General features: G+C 35.2%; 1 protein-coding gene across 6 annotated transcripts; it reads left to right on the forward strand.

Moving 5' to 3' along the window:
* The first annotated feature begins 1,813 nt into the window (after positions 1-1,813).
* LOC119640939 (serine protease filzig) lies at positions 1,814-17,983 on the forward strand. Of its 6 annotated transcripts, none has more exons than XM_038039312.1 (8): positions 1,814-1,935; positions 2,834-2,979; positions 12,061-15,141; positions 15,525-15,711; positions 15,768-15,952; positions 16,030-16,145; positions 16,211-16,330; positions 16,403-17,983. In XM_038039312.1, exons 2-8 carry the CDS (start codon positions 2,856-2,858, stop codon positions 16,565-16,567), a joined length of 3,978 nt encoding a protein of 1,325 aa, XP_037895240.1. In that variant the 5' UTR covers positions 1,814-1,935; positions 2,834-2,855; the 3' UTR covers positions 16,568-17,983. The 6 variants fall into 6 exon arrangements, with proteins under 6 accessions (XP_037895240.1, XP_037895239.1, XP_037895238.1 ...); XM_038039311.1 differs by lacking the exon at positions 1,814-1,935 and adding an exon at positions 2,089-2,189; XM_038039310.1 differs by lacking the exon at positions 1,814-1,935 and adding an exon at positions 2,097-2,237.
* The last annotated feature ends 383 nt before the right edge of the window (positions 17,984-18,366 follow it).

An 18,366-nucleotide genomic window follows, 5' to 3' on the forward strand; every position in this document is an offset into this window, starting at 1 on the left:
CAGTACAGGGTGTATTAATTCTGTGCAGATGTACATAACGTCTAGAAGGGCTTAAGATACACCCACATTCTATTATACCGATTTAAGCTTGTATTTTCGTCTGTGCGGCCGATATCTGTCCATGGACTCTTTTGTTTAACCTCATGTTCGTAAATTTCGAGGTATTTTGGTGAAAATTGTTACAGAAGTTAATTGACGCAATTACGAACTCTACTAAAAAAAAGTATCGGATCAATGCACTTTTTCGCTCACTCCTCGCATAACGTCTTATTTTGAAAAATCGATATATAGTAATTGGAGGGTGTTGTAGAGTGTTTAATGGTGGACCGTGTCCCACTAAAGTTTTTTCACTTGTTGAAATGCAGCAGGCACGACCATAATGTGTGAAAACAGCCATGGTGTAAGATTGGGGAGCTTTTACAAATGGTGACAATGCTTACTTTGATCCCCTGTAGGGTAAAGACTTCGTATTCAGTGAGACTGCAAGGAAGTTTTTCACTATGAACTTTTGCACTCTTTATTGTCAACCACCAATGGAATTAAACCTCCCAGTTAAGCCAAACCGTTCAGAATTAATTAACAGCCCTTCCGTCTTGCAACAATGCCACAGAATACAAGTCTTTACTGAAACGATAAGAATCGAGAAAGCTTGGCTGGGAAGTTTCGATACATGCACTCTTATAGCCCTGACTATGGCGACTATCGACTACCATTTGTATTGCCCCCTCTGCGAAACTTTCTTAAGGAATGCGAAGTTGACTTCACAAGAAGGCAGGAGAAAAATCTCTTGTTCTAATTCTTCGCCCAGATATCGCAAAATTTGTATATATTAATTTTACCAAAAACGTGATAAAAGATTCTCAATTGTAATGCTATATAATAATTTATGATTTAATAAAGTTTTGGAATTAAAATTAAATTTTGGTAAAAAGACACTCTTTTTACGAACATGCTTTCTTTTCCCAATGTCAATTGTCGCGGGCGCTTTGCAGTTAATTGCTGAGCCCCACTAGGAAAGATCTAGGAGTAGCCTTACAAATTTTCTAATGCTGATCGTAACTCGTAAGAAAAACAAACATAAAATGCTACGGCTTAAAAGCGACGACATGAAACAAGCAATCTACTGCAGCTTAAGTCCCCTCCAATGCTTTTTTTATTAAGATACTACTGTATCTTAACTAACACGGTAGAAAATTGCGATATTGTGACTAATTCGTGGAAGCTCGGAAGAATGAAAGAAATTATCTAAAAAGGAAGATTCGTCTAAAGTAAAGATCCTTTAACCACTTCTCCTTTCTTTTGGACTTAAGTAAAAAGGAAGGAGTGAAAGTAAGTTCAAAGTTTTTAGTAATAGTTCAACAGGATCAAATCTGAGATGCATTCATACAATCGTTCGAATATAATAGTTATCTTAGAATTTCGTGACTTGTATTTAAAAGCGATTACCATAATTACAAGATTGTCTTGACCTTGCCCTTGCTTTACATATATACAACGAAATCTTTAATGCATAAATTATTCGCCAGAAATTACATTTCATTAGTAAACAAAGCCAATGCTGAACATATGAACAAATTATAAGTGATTACCTTACCCTTAAAGCGTACCAACAGTGGTAATATATGCTGCATAGGAGAGCATAGCATAGTTAATTCTAGTGCAAGCATAATCCACGCGAAATGTTGTTGTTGACTGCACAGCAAGCGAAGGCACTCAGTTATTGTTCAAGAAGCGTGCAGAACAGACGTGTGTCTCGCTGTGTTTATATTCCCAATCGCATAAACATCTAAGCAAATATAGAGAATGTTTCGATCGCAACAATTTGTGATAAAATTCATATCTGATATCTCTTCAAGCGGTGAGAGATAGATAGAGAGAGAGAAAGAGAGAGAAAGAGAGAGACAGAGAAAGACGTTCGAAATTGTCAAAATATTTGTAAGAATCTGTGGTAAATATTTTCTTCTTTTTTTTGCAGCAGAGCAACTTCATTATGACCGTAGCCGTCATACTCTCTATGCTAAAGTGAAAGTTTGTCAAGTTAAAAGCAAAGTCCGTTATCTTTCGAAACCACTTTTAAACTTGGTCAGCGCATGAAACATTTGCAAGTAGACCGTCAAACCTAGCAGACTTTGTTTACGGTTGTCCTACAATGTACCGTCCCGTGAATTTAAAGTGTTAATCCGAATATAGTAAGATATAAAAGAGCGAGAACAAAAAACGTTAATATTTAAATATCGGTAAAAAATATATAAAGATCTCTTGTTACGATTAAAGAAAAAAAGTTTATGCAGGCAAATAAAGAATGAAAAAAAAATATATATAAATAAAAATTAAAAAAAAAAAAAAACTAAATAACTAAATGAATAAGAAAAGAAAATAACGCACAAATAACGAATGAGTTTTGCTTTAATAATTTCTTTAGGAATTTGTTTTCTCTAATGTCCGATTTTGTAAAATTGTTATGCAGCGAATGTTAAATAAAAACAACTAACGATAATTGTGCGTACGAGTAAGAAAAACACGTTCTCGTTTCAAGTCAATGGGACTTGCTTCCTAGCAAAAGCCAACTGGAACATAATACGCAACAAAGTATAGCGGTAAACATCGTATATATGCTGTATATGCTGCTTCTGTTTGCTTTTTTGAATTTTCTTGCTCTTAATTTTGAAAGCGCGCTTAAATATTAAACAATATAATATTTCTATTAATATACATATACATATATATATACATACATATATATATATATATATATATGTATATATATATATATATATGTATGTATTTAATCACTTAATCATTCCGTTTATCATAAATATATTTGAAAAAAAAGTCCCGGCACCGCAAAATAAATTATGAAAAAAGTTATTCGTTTATTAACGCCAACGAAGCGATTACTCAAATCCGGATCAACTCTCCTCATGTTTTTAATAATCGGCCAGTTAGTGCCTTTTATTCATGCATCCGGATTGACAGAAGGTAAGGGCAATAAGGCATTAAATTTTGTCCATATTTTATTTTGCATACGTCAACAATTTATGATAGTCGTGTTCCTTTTTTCATTTTTCATTAGGACAACAAGCTATATCACAGAAATTACTCTAAGTTTTTTTTAAAAGAATTTGATTGAGAGAAATAATGAAGAAGGTATAGCAGGTCTTGCGATTTAGGATCTTATATGGAAAATAAAGATAAAAAAGCTTTCAAGAGGAGCAGGGAATAAATAGCAATACATTTTTTGTTTTTGGTTGATCAGTCACTCAGGAGATGGCCCTTGTTCGTGTAATAAGTTCGAAAAGAAGTGCAGAAACAGAAAGAGGTAGATAAGAAGTAGTCGCAGCTTAGTGAGTGTCTGCTCAATTGGTAATTGTTCTTGCCTACTTGGCTACTCAATTGCAATACGTAAATTGTAGACAAAATCAAAGCAATTGTGTTCGGAGATCACTTCTTGAGACCAATGCCGAAAAGATGGCGAAACACTAGGTTTTGTTACGAAAAAAAATCAAATGAAATAAAAAACTAACTATTGCGGAGTGAGACTTTTTGCTCAAAGAGCTCACTGTAACGTGACCGATCAGCCGCTTTCTCCCGGGATATATGACTTCGAAATATTTTTCACTTCGTAGAAAGCAAAAAAAAAATTCAAAAACACTACTACGTTATCTGCGACCGAAACGAAATTAAAGGCGATCCTACAAGGTTTGAGAACTAGCTAAAAAATATTGCTTTAGTTTTTTTATCATTCCCGTTACTTTTTGGGCAGAAATTGAAAGAAAAGGAAAAAATTTCTATTTTGTTTTTTTGTGAAAATAAATCGATGATAAAATACCTTTTAACTGCCAATAAACAAATACTTATACATATATGTGTATGTAAATGTCACGTTCAAGGCAAAATTACAAACAATAATTTTTTGAACACATTGGTATTGCTCGAGTCATATTAAATGTTATATGCATTAAATGTAACAATAGTGAAAATTTTAGGCGAAAGCTAAAAGGGATGACTAACTGAATAAATTGTTGTAAAACAATAATTGAATAAATTTCAACTGTATCGTGTTTACCGTAAATAACTTTCTTACGCTAAAACGTTTACTATGCATTCATACGTACATGTATATTTACAGATATATTCAAATATCTTTTAATCGTAAACTAGTTCAGTTAATGCTACTTACGGATGGATATGTTCTCATAATTTTTTAGTTTACAAAAGTAGATATGTACACATGAGTGTACATGTTAAGTTTTTCACCTAGAGAGTTAACTAAATTTTTCATTCAGTCTGCAACACTTCTTAAGTACTTGCTGGTAAGGCTGGTAATAGCACTACATACTGTATAATAAATTATTCTACTGACAGACCTTACTTCTCAAGTGAATTTTTATATACGATCTACACGGAAAAATCGCAATTGTGAAAATCTGAATTCTCCTGCACATCATCATCGTTTATTTAAAATTTTTCTAATAGACGAAGCGATCCTTCTCCCTTCTTCTATACTTTGTTTCAACCAAAAAAATGTACTAGACTGGCCTTGCCTGTATAGGCCATATCCAAAATTCGTCTCACAACAATTACAGCTGTCTTCTTACTTGGTTTTCTTTATGTGTGGCCCTATTGTTGTACATATTATTATAAGCTACCAAGCAAAGTGAGCACCAAAAAGTATTTTGATGAACGAAACATACACTTACACAGTCAAGAAGAAAACAATCGCAACTTCTTTCTGTTACAATTTATGATCATAACAAAATTTGCGTAGTAATGTGTAGGCCGTTTATCGACGGATTTGGGTAGCATTGGCGCGTGAGCTATGGTGCAAATGGCTTTGCAGAACGAGTCACGGTGTCTGCTGGTTTTTAGGGTAATATGAAATTTTTTATACCTGTTTAGTAAAAAATCGATGCCTTCGTTGCCAAATTAAAGTTAAGAATGTCACTGTTATACACTTACTCTTGCAAGTCAATCAATCAATTAACTGTCATTGGCTGCGGTCACCTCCTATTAGTTTTCACATTTTTCTCTGATGATCACGTATTGTAGCTATAGAGGGTCCTCTGATTGATTGGTCATATTGAAAGAAATCTATTATCATCAAGGGAATATACCCCGCAGGGCTTACTGCTTTGTTGGCCTTCATTAAAATCTTTATTGCACAGTCGAATGTAAAGGAATAAATGCCTAATAAGTTTTATTCAAGGTTCATTTTCAAATCATTTCATTTTCACTTCATTTATTCATTTATTAAGTAACTACAAAGCCATAGGCCTATTACCTAGTTACATAGATATATTTGATGTGCAAAAAGAAATTATAATATAATAAAGGGAGTATACAAGTCAGCTAGATTGCTGCAAATGTAATCATCACCATGTAGTTATCAATTCCCACCAGCAAGAATATATAAATTATGATTTTGGCTGTGCGGTCAATTTTATTCTAAAGGTATTCAAAATATCATGGAAGGATTTCAGGGTAAGCAGTTACGCATCCCAATGTTTAGCAACACGAACAGTGAAAGATAGAAAGTAGGTAAATAGATAGAAAATATGTAAGAGTTTCTCCTCGATCTAGAGAATTGCATTCGTTCTTTTAGATGGCTTAGAGATGGAGTTTGAATGATTTTATAGGGTTAGAAGGAGGAGATGTGGTCTCTAAGATTGATGTTGTAAGCAAAGCGCTTTATATGGCCTTAAGCCCTTCAGAAGTTATACTTAGGGCACCCAGAAAAGGTTTCAATGCAATAGTTAACATTCGTCATGAGAAGCGAAGGTTAATCAATCTCAAATTCTGTTGTTATTTATTCCTTTCATTGTTAACGGCCTTTTCTATTCATCCTTAGACTTAGAGTGCATTTAACAAGGCTTAGCTCTCAATCTTGATTATTAAGAAGCTTCCCGAAATGAACTTTTCTAGATAGAGTAAAAAGCGCGAACTTCGCTCAGAATACTTTTAACATCTTCCCAAGTACGCTCTGGACACCAACAGCGCAGGGACGTCATAAGTCATAAGGCCTTTTTGTTAATACTAGTTCGCGTGACTTTACTCCTTTTTTTATAAGAAAATGGAAATCGGAGTATTTTATTGTGACTGCACTACTGCTAAGTACCAAAATTGGTTGAAATTCGAAAAAAAATTATAGCACTAACACTGGTCTCTCTTATGCCTAGCGACCGACCATAATGCCAACATATATTTTAAAATACACTTATCCCTATGTAAATATATTCTGAATTCTAAGGTCTTTATACCTTACACCACTTGTGGTACAGGATATAATAAGTTAGTGCAGACGTACGTAACTGGTAGAAGAGCTTAAATTAGACCCACCTCTTGGCAAAAGTGACTAAGTAGCAGTATTTCGGCATTCTAAATTGGTACGAAAACTTTGGATCGGCTGTGATAATTTTTGAATCTTCTCTCATATGAAGAAAACGATGTTTATGCGATAAAAAGATACACTTTTCAAGGCCTCATGACGAAAATTATTTCATAATAGAAATTTAACATTAAAAAAATTAACTGTACAAAATTTGGACCATCTCAGCCTCTATCTTGGATCCAACCTTAATAAGGACTTTCACAAAAAATGATCCATTTTAGAGCAGAAACGCCTAAGTTTTAATATGTGGTGATGAAATTGACCCAATGAACTTTACAAAATTTGGACCATCCATGCCAATTTTTGGATCTTGCCCTATGTGGGGGCTAAACTTGTACTACATAAGATTGCGTTTTGGGCCCGCTTCCCCATAAATACTTGTACTTGATACTAGTACTTGATAAATCTGGCTTTATTTAGAGACAAGATATAATTTTTGTGTTCTATAATAAAACTAAAAATTGGGTCAGACAATATGGTGTAGGGCCTTGCCGGATTATAATGGTCTTACTTGTTTTTAATATGCATCATTATATCCTAAACAACTTGCGGTACCGTTTGTATTAAATATCTGAATCGACCTAAGTTTGTCTGTTCGTCTATCCGTCTTGTTTTCCCGCGCTCAAACAAAGGAAAAGAAAAAGTAAATAAAATACAAAGTCGTGTAGAGGTAATTTCAGCTTAGCGCCGCCCTCTGAAAGCCGAAGCTCCGATTCCTAGTACGGTATATTATATTTTCGCTCGCACAGAGTGTTAATAAGTATCTCAATTAAAACCACTTATCAAAATACCGTAAAGGCGAACGGTTTTTGAGTCACCACCAATTTATTAACTACCCAGACACTCTAGCTACGTGCTAGTTCTATCTAAAATAAAAAAAATAAGTGTAATCAACCGACTATGCCGTTTTTCTACACCCCCAGTATGTTTGTCTTTTGCTGGAATACTTACGAAGTAGCGAAAGATTGGTTGGCGCCATAGGCAAGTGGGAAAAAAACCATTTAAGCTCGTATAAGAGTAATAAGTATAGTTGTAGGAAGAGATTCCAAACACCTTCTCTTTTGAAAGAAAGAAAAGCGGTTTTTCTGAAATTTCAATATCAATGTAAACCTTGTTAGCCGCCTGCAATTTAGATAATTGGTTTATAGGCATAATTGCTATTCCTCAATATTGATCAATTTTATAAATAAAATAAACAATCAAAAGTTTTCTTCCGAATAAAATTTGCAGTTGTTTTTTTTCCTAACAATCCATGCGTTGAAAAAGTTGCATTAGTGCTCTGCCTACTCAAATATATATTCCCCCCAAATAGGTTCTACTTGAATCAACTATCGAGCATGATATAGCTGAAAAAATTATTGCTAACAGTTCAAAAAAAAAAAAAAAAACATTAAATTGAGCATATACCTACAAATGCACAATACGCGTTTACTTGCTTGGATATAGCGAACAACCACGTCAACCGAAACCAGATTTATTAAGAGCAATTATTTCACGCAATGAAACTCTCCACCAACTTGTTAGCACTTCTTGCACTAAGTGTTAAATGCAAATTGATTCCATGTAATTCATTCTTACGCGCCTCTATTGAGTATATACGGTTATATATATGTACATACATACATACATACATATAAGAAAAAAATGTGATATAAATATCGCTAGAGATATAATATATGTAGACATATGTGTACATGAGTCGTCACGGTGGCCATTTACTAGCCAGTACAACTTTTCACGTAAGTAAGAACCCAGCCAGTCGGTGCTTGTATCGTATCTGTGTCAGTTATAAGAAACTTTCCGTTCAAACTCATGCCAAACGCTAATTCATCGTAAGCTGAATATATACGAACATCATCGTCCATCCATTGCTTCATTTATGTTGAGTTTCTTTTATTTCACATAAATACATAAATGTAAATATCCACGTTTTTAATATACATTTGAATTTTTTAAATGAGCAGTGAAAGTGAAAGACTAATGAAATGTAAAAATTCATATAAATTCTTTTTCATCATAACAAAACAGACAAAGAGAAAACGAAGTTAGGTAAAGGTTACATACCACATATGGTAATTTGTGTGTGTACTTTGAAAATTTCTCTTCGAGAGAGTAAATAAAAAGTTGAAAATACAGTAAAAACTCCTCAGTTCTTCCATTATACGAAATTTCATGTTTTAAGAAACGTTTGTTTGTTCATTTTGCTTCTTTTTTTTTTTGATTGTTTGAGTGGATGGAAAATATTACGCTTTCGCGGGTGGGGCCTACTTTCAATAGATCAACACAAGTAAAAACAATGTAGTGGGTCACGGGCATAGAAGGACGTCAAAAAGGTGGTCCAATCCATTTTCAATGGCGTTTGACTTTAGCACAAAACAGGTTAGTGTACAGAATTTCATCAAAATATCGGTTTGTAAATTGATCACAGAAATACCAAGACGAGCACATGGACAGACGGACAGACAAGCTTAGGTCGATTCAGAAAGTGACTACAAAAATACACTAGGAGATGGGTCTATCTCAAGTAGGGTAGGATATAAAATATTTTTATAAAATACCACGTGTGAACATTAGAGAAGATGTTCGTGAACCCCTAGGTATACAATTAATTTATATCCCTTAATCCAAAACTGCTACGTAATCACCGCATAACGCAAAGCGCTTTTCCTCATTTCGACTACACTCTTTCCTTTACATTCTCATTTTACAACGCTTCGATTAATAATTTGTGAAACTGACAGGTTGATATAGGTTTTAACAAATGGTCCTAATTATTTTTAGAAAATCAAAAAGTATCATATCTTGTTAATTACTTTTTTATGAGTTACAGTGTTTTTACGCTAAGAATACCCTACACCACTTGTGATACAAGGATATATTATGTTTGTGCGGACGTACGCTGCACTCAGTCGGAGTTGAAATAGATCCATCTTTGATTGTACCGATTTGTTCATGCAATTTTCTAAATCGATGTGAGTTTGTCCGTCCTTCTTGTATTCTTAACTTCAACTTATAGGTAGCAATTGTTGATATTGTTATGAAATTCGCTTTTTACAAGGTACAGTCCGTATCACTAGATCGTGGATATTTTGATCAAAAGAAATACACTTCAAAGTTCTTTTATTTTACTACTTTGTGTTTCACAACAGTAGGAATATTTATTTACGATTTATTTTGGCCGTACTCTCAACTTCTGCGTTCTTGCCAGACTAACTCTACTTTTCACAAATATTCGATTTATATACAATTTTACAAGAATGTTATTATAACTAAATTTATGGTTATGGTCTAATCCCAGCCTGGTTTTTCCTCTAATCGTTTTCATCGGCCTGCACCTGCATGATGAGCCTGCGAATATGCACTTAGCTTTTACCTGTTTGCTTCTCCGCTATTCGTTTTCATCGGCCTGCAGCTTCATGAGGCGCCTGCGAATGCTCATTTGGTTTTTCCTTCTTTAGGAAATTTGTTCTTACGAAAATTACTTAGCTGGCATTTAACTGAATTTGGGATTTTCGTAACAATGTTTTATTTATCTAGCGAAATTTGGTACGCTGACGTATCTTGGCTCATGGACGAAACCTATTGAAAATGATTCAGATCACGGCTTTGACCACTTCCCATATTATGAGAACACAAAAAGGGTTTCGAGTTTTTAAGTACTGGAAACACATCTCAAGTGTCATCGAAAGATATATTCTTAGTCGGTATAAAAAGTCCCTTTGTCGGTAAGATCACGGCGAACTTTCAAGTCCGCAAACATTAAAATTTCAAACCTTAGCTTTTATAATTATTAATACGTGCTTGCATGTATTCTGATAATTTTTTCACTTGAAAAAAGCTTTTAATGAGAAAAATTTTCACAATACATATTAGTCCAAATATTTTTTATCATTTTCCACAACTTTTTTCCATCTTCCTGACAACATAGCGGTACCATGTCGAAAGAAGGATATTGTTTGGGAGCGATCCAATTATCGACCCATTTTCGCATCTCTTCAGCATGCCACGCTGCATGGATTTGAGCAATTGATAATCAGAAGGCGCTATGTATGGTGAGTACGCTGGATGCGGCAGAACTTTCCATTCGAGCTGCAGGAATGTATCCTTGAGAGCTCTTGCAACGCGTGGCCCACCGTTATCTTAGCAGAGAAGCTGTTGCTGATTCTTTTTGTAACAAAATATCGTTGATTTTGTACATCGCTAGACATACGCAGTAAAAGTTGATTCGCCAACTGCTAAACTGTTTCAAAGTTTTTTTAAAAATTTGAGCTGAGTTTTCGTCCAATATGTTTCTCAATTCATTACCATCGAGCTTGTTTGGACCTCCAGGCCGTTCTTTGTCGTTGACGTTAAAATCACCACCTTTATACCGTTGACACCAAAATGGACAATTTATGATAGGCTGTGGTATCACCATAAGCTTCTAAAAGTCTTGGGCAGTAGATTTCTTTAAATCGAAAAACAAAAGTAATGAATGTCAACAATGCAATTTTGATCTTTCCATGATTAGCGCCTGTATACACTGACTAACTCAATAATACTAGATAGAAAATTATTATGTTATTTTATGTAGGGAAAGGTCAAAATCATCGAATTTAACCGTACATTCATACTTCCCATTACTTTATCATTCCAACCAATATAAGTTGCTGATCAAAATATATGCAAGCAAAAATTAACGATAGTTTGAGTTTGCAGAATGCCGCGATCCATAATAACCGTTATCACAACAGACTAAAACATAATATATAAATTATCATAATCAATAGCAGACATTGGTGTGGAAATGATCAGTGTGCGCATTTACAAAGCTCATCTTAAGCTGCAGTGAAAAATCCGCCTACAAACATATTAACAATTGACTTGCATAAATATAAACATTACCTTTGTCGCTTATAAATAACAAAAAAAATATATTCGACTAAGACCCCATTAAAAATACCTTTCGACGCCAGTTAACAGACCAACACAAAAATTGTCCCGAACACACTTCTGAAACATCTGCAGTTAATAAGATATGTCATATTATAAATATGAACCCTACAGATTAATGCACACCCCCTGCAGCAAAGCCTTCTCGCACTACAGACTATTGACGGGCGAAATATTCAATTCACCATCGGAGATTATGCAGACGAACGGAGAAACTTACAGATATCTTTTATGTGCAAAACCTTCGATATAGGTTTTCTGTATCTTTTATTATACTAATCGATTCAGAAAGTGATTTTTTGTTGTGAACGACGGACACACGGACTGACTTTGACTGATTCGGAAAGTCATTCACAATCAATCACATCATAGAATCACTTTCTGATCAAAACTTGTTTGCCCGTCTTTCTATGTTGTTATCTTCCGTTAAATCTGCAGCCGAAATTTTTCGGGATATTTTGATGAAATTTGGTATACCCGAACGTATCGTGTCCAAAGAGCGAAGAGCATTGAAATTGGGTAGGATCGGACTACTCTTTCGATTACTTCCCATATGTGTCACCACTTTGTAACCTAGGTGAATAACTGTATTCAGATAATCCATGTAGGCTGTTTATTGGCGGGCCGTGGCCCATTATAATGTTTTTACTTGTTATATATAATCACATTAGTACTAACTACAACGCAACATACATTTTAACTACTGTTAATTCCATTTGAATTTTTCTTTTTCTCTCAAGAAGGTCGAAAACTCTTTGGAGGATATCGCATAACACCAAAACAATGTCGAGCAGGCAAAACCTTAAGAGATGAGGAATTTAAAACGAAGGGGACGACGATTTGTATGTTCAATCATGAGTGTGCCCAACGTGGAGGGGAAGTTGTAGGTGCATGCATGGATGGATTTTTGTTTGGAGCTTGCTGTCATGTTGCTACTGAACTGGATGCAACTAGTACTTTGATTAACGACGCACAGAATGCATACTATCACCATTATCAACAGCAGAAGCTGCAAGAGCATGAAAAAGATACAAATAAACTTGCAGCCCAGACTTATGGTATGTTTTCAACTGAAAATGCTGCACAAATCGAAAAAGATTACACAATTTCCAGTGGCTCTATGCTACAAAACTTAATTCATACCCCTCCCGGAAATCACAAGCAAAGCAATAAGAATCACAACACGAGTAATATGCAAGCATTAGAACTTAAGGAACCTACGAATGGTTATCAATATGGAGAGGGAATCAAAGAGCCTACAAAAGGTTACCAACACGGGGAAGAAGTCAAAGAGCCTATGAAGGATTATCAACACGAAGGAGAAGTCAAAGATAAAGTAACTTCGCATGCCAATAATAACGTTTTAACCGCCAGTAGTCAAAAACCTCTGAAACTTCAAATTCACGCAAGCTCCTTTAAGCCATCGTTCTCTGAGAAGGTTTCTCCGAATTCTAATTTTGTGTTACATACTCTGATACCACATAGCATTGCATCTACCACCGAAATTGCTACAGAAATAACGGAGAATAATTCATATACAGGACTGCCTTCTTTAATTACTTACAAGCCCTTAAAATTGGAAACGCAGCATGTTCAAGATCACACTAAAGATCAGTATGTGTTAATTCATACGATTTCCAATAATGAAGACATTAAGAATCCGGTTTCTAATAATTATACCACCGCTTCGGCTGTTACCGCTCATGTAGATTCTATTGAGACCATTATTCAGCAATTAAATCACAGCAACCACGGTCCAGCTTATAATGTCTTAACCGAAACCGACCCCAACTATATTCATATTAGAAAAAATACAACTAGCGACAAGAGTTCTCCTAATACGAAGCCGAATCTTACATGTATACCCTCAAAATATAACACCTGCCAAGAGAAAGTTTTGGAAACTTCAACTTCTTCCTACGTGCCGCTCTCGTCAAATAAACCATCAACTATAAGGGACTCCTATGTTCCGCTTAAAAACCCTGCCGCAGGAAACAGTTATATTCACATTTCATCTTCTAACAATCCGCTCTCCAGTTTTAGTAAGTTACCAGCAATAGGGGTTGCATATCCCGTAAACATGTCGGATATAGATGATCTGATTAACGAAGAAAGCAACACAGCTATGCAGAGTTCTGTATTAGGTCAAGCGTACCCTAGTTCAAGCACTAAACGCCCTACAAACCCCTATCACAACCAACCGCTGCTTCCCAATGCAGTATTAGTTTCTTCATCAACTACAAACGTCCACGAATATTCTAAATATTCGGAATCAACTTCACGAAAACCAACCGTAATATATATTTCTACGACTACAGAGAAGCCAGCTAAATCTACAACGGCAAAACCACCAGCATCTAGTAATACGTTAAATCTACTATCGAGTACCACCGAACTTGTTCCTCTTACGGAAAAGACGCAACCACCTAAACTAATAGAAAACTTTATCTCAAGTACAACGCGACAACCGCCTATAACTGTTAAACCTCCGAAAAAACATCTTAACAACTCCATATCTACCAGTTACGTCACAGGTCCAACGTCGCCTAGACCCACAACTCACGTCGAATATCATTACAGCAACGTGCCTCCATTAATTGTTACTGATGATAAATTGGATTCATTCGTACTGAGTACTGCTCAAACTTTAGCTTCAGTCACACCAACAGAAGAAATGGCTCCCTCTTCGCCCAATTATATGATCCCGCCAATTATTAGTTCAGCAGCACCGATTCAGAGCCATAAACCGCAGCCTCAGTACAATGCTCAAAAAAAGCCTAGCTTCGTTAAAGTTCAATCAACCGTTCGTCCTTTGGCTCCTACCGTTCTTATCACTCCTAAGCCGACAACGATAAATACACCACCAAGCAACTTTAATCAATTGTCAAATCATATCGGCACCTCCGCTATTCACAACTCATTGGATTTGACAAAGCTAGTATTAGCTGGAAATTCAAGACCAACCGCATCCAGCACTGTCACCGTCACCGATAATGTGAGTAATTTCGACGACGCTGGCTATTTTGGAGCTTTTGATTATGACCAGCCAATAAGACCTGCGATTACGCAAGCCATTACCGAATCAGGCGTACCATCCGATGATAAACCCGCTTTTCCTGGATACTACGGTCCAACGCCTACGTATCCGACTTTTCAAGTGCCAAGCGAAAAAATTGAATCTCCCATTGAAGAAGAAGAAACATACACCTCTCCCAATGACTTTGTCAATTTTCCACCTGTACGTAATCCTAATCTTAACATGTCCGCAACCTCCAGTGCTGTCACGAATGATTTCGACCTATCTACTCCCACCTTTATTGAAGATCATTTGCTTAAAACTAAAATGAATACTTTGGTGCATAAAATAGTAGAATCTCTTCAAGGAAACTTCGAGGATCTTGCCAATTTGATAGAGCAAAGTAACGATACAGTTCCAATTCACAACGATGAATACACAGCAAATGTCGTCGCTACAACTCACAAATCGACTCGCAAGCCTACCACAATAGCCACCACCTATAAACCTAGGGTAACAACTAAAAAGTCTGTAACACGTCTGTCAACTAAAGCCCCCGTTAAAAAGCCGACATCTTCGAGGAAACCAGTCTCTACGACGAAAAAGCCTGTGGTGAGGCGAACGACGACCACAACTCGTAAACCAGGTACTAGAAAACCAACCAAAAAATTAACGACCACTACTACAGCTGCACAAGTCGAAGACGACCTCATCGACGAAGAAGACAGTGAAGATACTAATCCTAGCGAAAATGAAATCGCTGACGTTGAGGATACGCCATTGGGCTCTGGGGGCCGTAAATTTCGTAAGTTTCCTAAATCGCTAGCAAATATTTCAAATCATCATGATGGACAGATCCGAAAATGGAAATTTATTTTCTTCTTAATTTGCTACACACACCTTTCTAACACGCGTTCAAACGCGATCCAAATACCCGCTTGCGTCTCCTCGATCACCGTGTCGTCCAATCACTTACTTAACTTATTTACTAAATAGTTCTTCTTCTCAGTAAACTAGTGGCCATATTATAATTTTCTTTACTTCCTTCTTCAACTTTTAAACGTTGTAGTTCTCTCCTTACTTCCTTCCTTCTTTCTTTCCTTGCTCAAATAAAATACGGGACCACATCTTTGTTCTTACTATACTCTCCCTATTTCCTAACCTAAACATTTCAATCCAAATTAACAGAATGCGGAATGAGACCTCAGATCAAAACGGGCAGAATTGTAGGAGGAAAAGGGTCAACTTTCGGTGCTTATCCATGGCAGGTGTTAGTTCGAGAGTCAACGTGGCTTGGTTTGTTTACAAAGAATAAATGTGGCGGAGTTCTAATCACTAATCGATTCGTTATTACGGCTGCGCATTGTCAACCGGGGTGAGTTGGAATAATTGAATAACTGCCAATACTACAGTTTGTAATGATTTTCCTAGATTTCTAGCATCTTTGGTTGCAGTTATGGGAGAATTTGATATTTCCGGTGATTTGGAGAGCAAACGTGCCATCACTAAAAACGTAAAGCGGGTAATCGTTCACCGTCAATACGAGCCAGCAACGTTCGAAAATGATATTGCGCTTTTGGAACTTGACAATGCGGTTCAATATGATTCCCATATAGGTAAGCCATAAGTAGATTTGTACGCTATTTTTTGTATACATAATGCTTTTTTGAAACCACCCATTCCAAAATTTAAGTGCCGATTTGTATGCCGTCCGACAAAGCTGATTTTACGGGGCGCATGGCCACAGTTACTGGCTGGGGCCGTTTAAAATACGGCGGTGGGGTACCGTCGGTTCTACAGGAAGTTCAGGTAGTCTAAGCGAAAGCTGCTTATACCGGGATGCACATTAACGAAGAATTCTCAATACATTGCAGGTTCCAATCATAGAGAATAGCGTCTGTCAAGAGATGTTTCATACAGCCGGTCAAAATAAACGAATATTAAATTCATTCCTTTGTGCTGGATATGCTAATGGCCAAAAAGATTCATGCGAAGTAAATGATCTTTTATCAAAATATCTTTAAAATCGAAAGAAAAAACCAAATTTTGTTTGTTTTTTTTTTTAGGGAGATAGTGGTGGACCTTTAGTGCTTCAACGACCAGATGGAAGATACGAACTAGCTGGCACGGTATCGCATGGAATCAAGTGCGCTCTTCCTTATTTACCTGGCATTTATATGCGGACAACTTTCTATAAGCCCTGGTTGAGAAGTATTACAGGAGTGAAGTAAAACTGGTTTCGCGAGAAGCAAACCAAACTTTAAAGCACTATGAGTTAGCGCAAATTTCTGGACCGACAGAAGCAAATAATTGCATATGTCAGTTCTTTCGTTATTTGTCGCTCTTACCGGCAATTTCATCTACGATATGGAAAGATTGAAAAGCGAAAACAATTTGAGATTTAATTTACAAGAATGAATCCTTTAAAATTTGACTTTTCATATGAAATAACACACAAGTACATCTTATTTTAATATAACATAGCAAAAATTGTGAAAATTTAACAATTCATATGAATGATTTTAAGAACAGACCCATACAGTTATCTTTATCAAATCCCATACATATTATGATAAAATTTTTTTCTTTGTATAATTAATATTTTTAGAAAATTTATTTATTTATTTTTGTTTTTTGGTTTTGTGCTTAAAACTATATTTATGATTACATTTACGCTTCTTCAACTCCTTTTAGGAAACTAAATATTAGTAGTGAAAATTTGCAATCAGCTAGTTTTTTACCTACCTGTCAAAAGCCACGACAAAGATTAGACTCGCTGTTCCGCCTATAGATACGGTTATAACAAATCTGTGTGGGCCTCAGCAATCGTGAAGTTGTTATGATTAATTGTTCAAATTTTTTTAAAAAATGTGTAGATATTGCATTAGAAAAAATTGATATAGAAAAAACTAGAATAAATGTTACCTCAATTTACGTGAACGAAAATGGTGCGCCCCCCTGAAAATATTATTAAATACTTAAATACATTTTTGAGTTGATCATTCATACCCTATAAACACCTAAGGTATTTCCAAGCAAGAGATTTATATGAAGATAACAATCTGTTAAGCGTAGGAAAAAAATTATTTGGATAAAACTTTTTCAGATCAAGCTGAGTTAGTTTTCTTTTAAATACAAGCTGAGCCTATATATGATTCATTTCAATTTTCGGTGTTTTTTTTCCGTTTCTTCTAATTTTCTAATTTAGGGAAGATTTTCACAAAAAAATAACAAACCTGCCTATAATGAATGTAAAGAGGCCAGCATAGTTCGGCATATATGTAAATATTATAAGAGGAGCAGCTAAATTAATGCTATCGTATAAGATATGGAAGCACTTTATATACTTATGCACTAAATAGAACATTTATTTCCAGCATTGTCCTTCTTCTTTTTTTTCTTGGTCGACCAACACAGTGGATCGTCAGTAGTTGTTATATTACCATCAATTATTTAAAAAATATTTAATTTTATTTTCGTAAAAGATGTGAGCTATACCAAGACTTGTTTTTTACTTCGACTTACCTCTATAAGCACAAATTTAGATAAATTTAAATAGGATTGCCGTCCTTGCTTAACCTTAATTAGAAACTATAACCGTTCGCCTCTCCTATATTTAAGAAGAAGAATATAGTCGCACCTTTAATGTTTAGAATTATTATTATCTAATATATAATGAAGCCTATGTGTGTACTGTTTTCTAAATAGAAATTATTATTACATTAATATTTTTATTATTTGCAATATACTATATTATTTTGTACGCGCTTTGTAATAGTGTCAATTTAATTAATTTATTTAGCTAATAATATTTTATATTAAACTTTTGCTTTTTGGAATGTGGTTTGGGTAGTCACAATAAAAAAACAAAAATAAGGCGAGAAATCTCCTTGACCGGATCCGAACAGCATTCTTGTTCATTTCATTTAAATATATTTGGTACTGATCTATGCTTTTGATATATTTAATAAAAAATTTTCCATCAATGTGTAGATAAGCATTGACACTAAAAAATGGACTTTTTCATAAT

Source organism: Glossina fuscipes, unplaced genomic scaffold (assembly GCF_014805625.2).
Source record: "Glossina fuscipes isolate IAEA_lab_2018 unplaced genomic scaffold, Yale_Gfus_2 133, whole genome shotgun sequence".
NCBI classification, from domain to species: domain Eukaryota; kingdom Metazoa; phylum Arthropoda; class Insecta; order Diptera; family Glossinidae; genus Glossina; species Glossina fuscipes.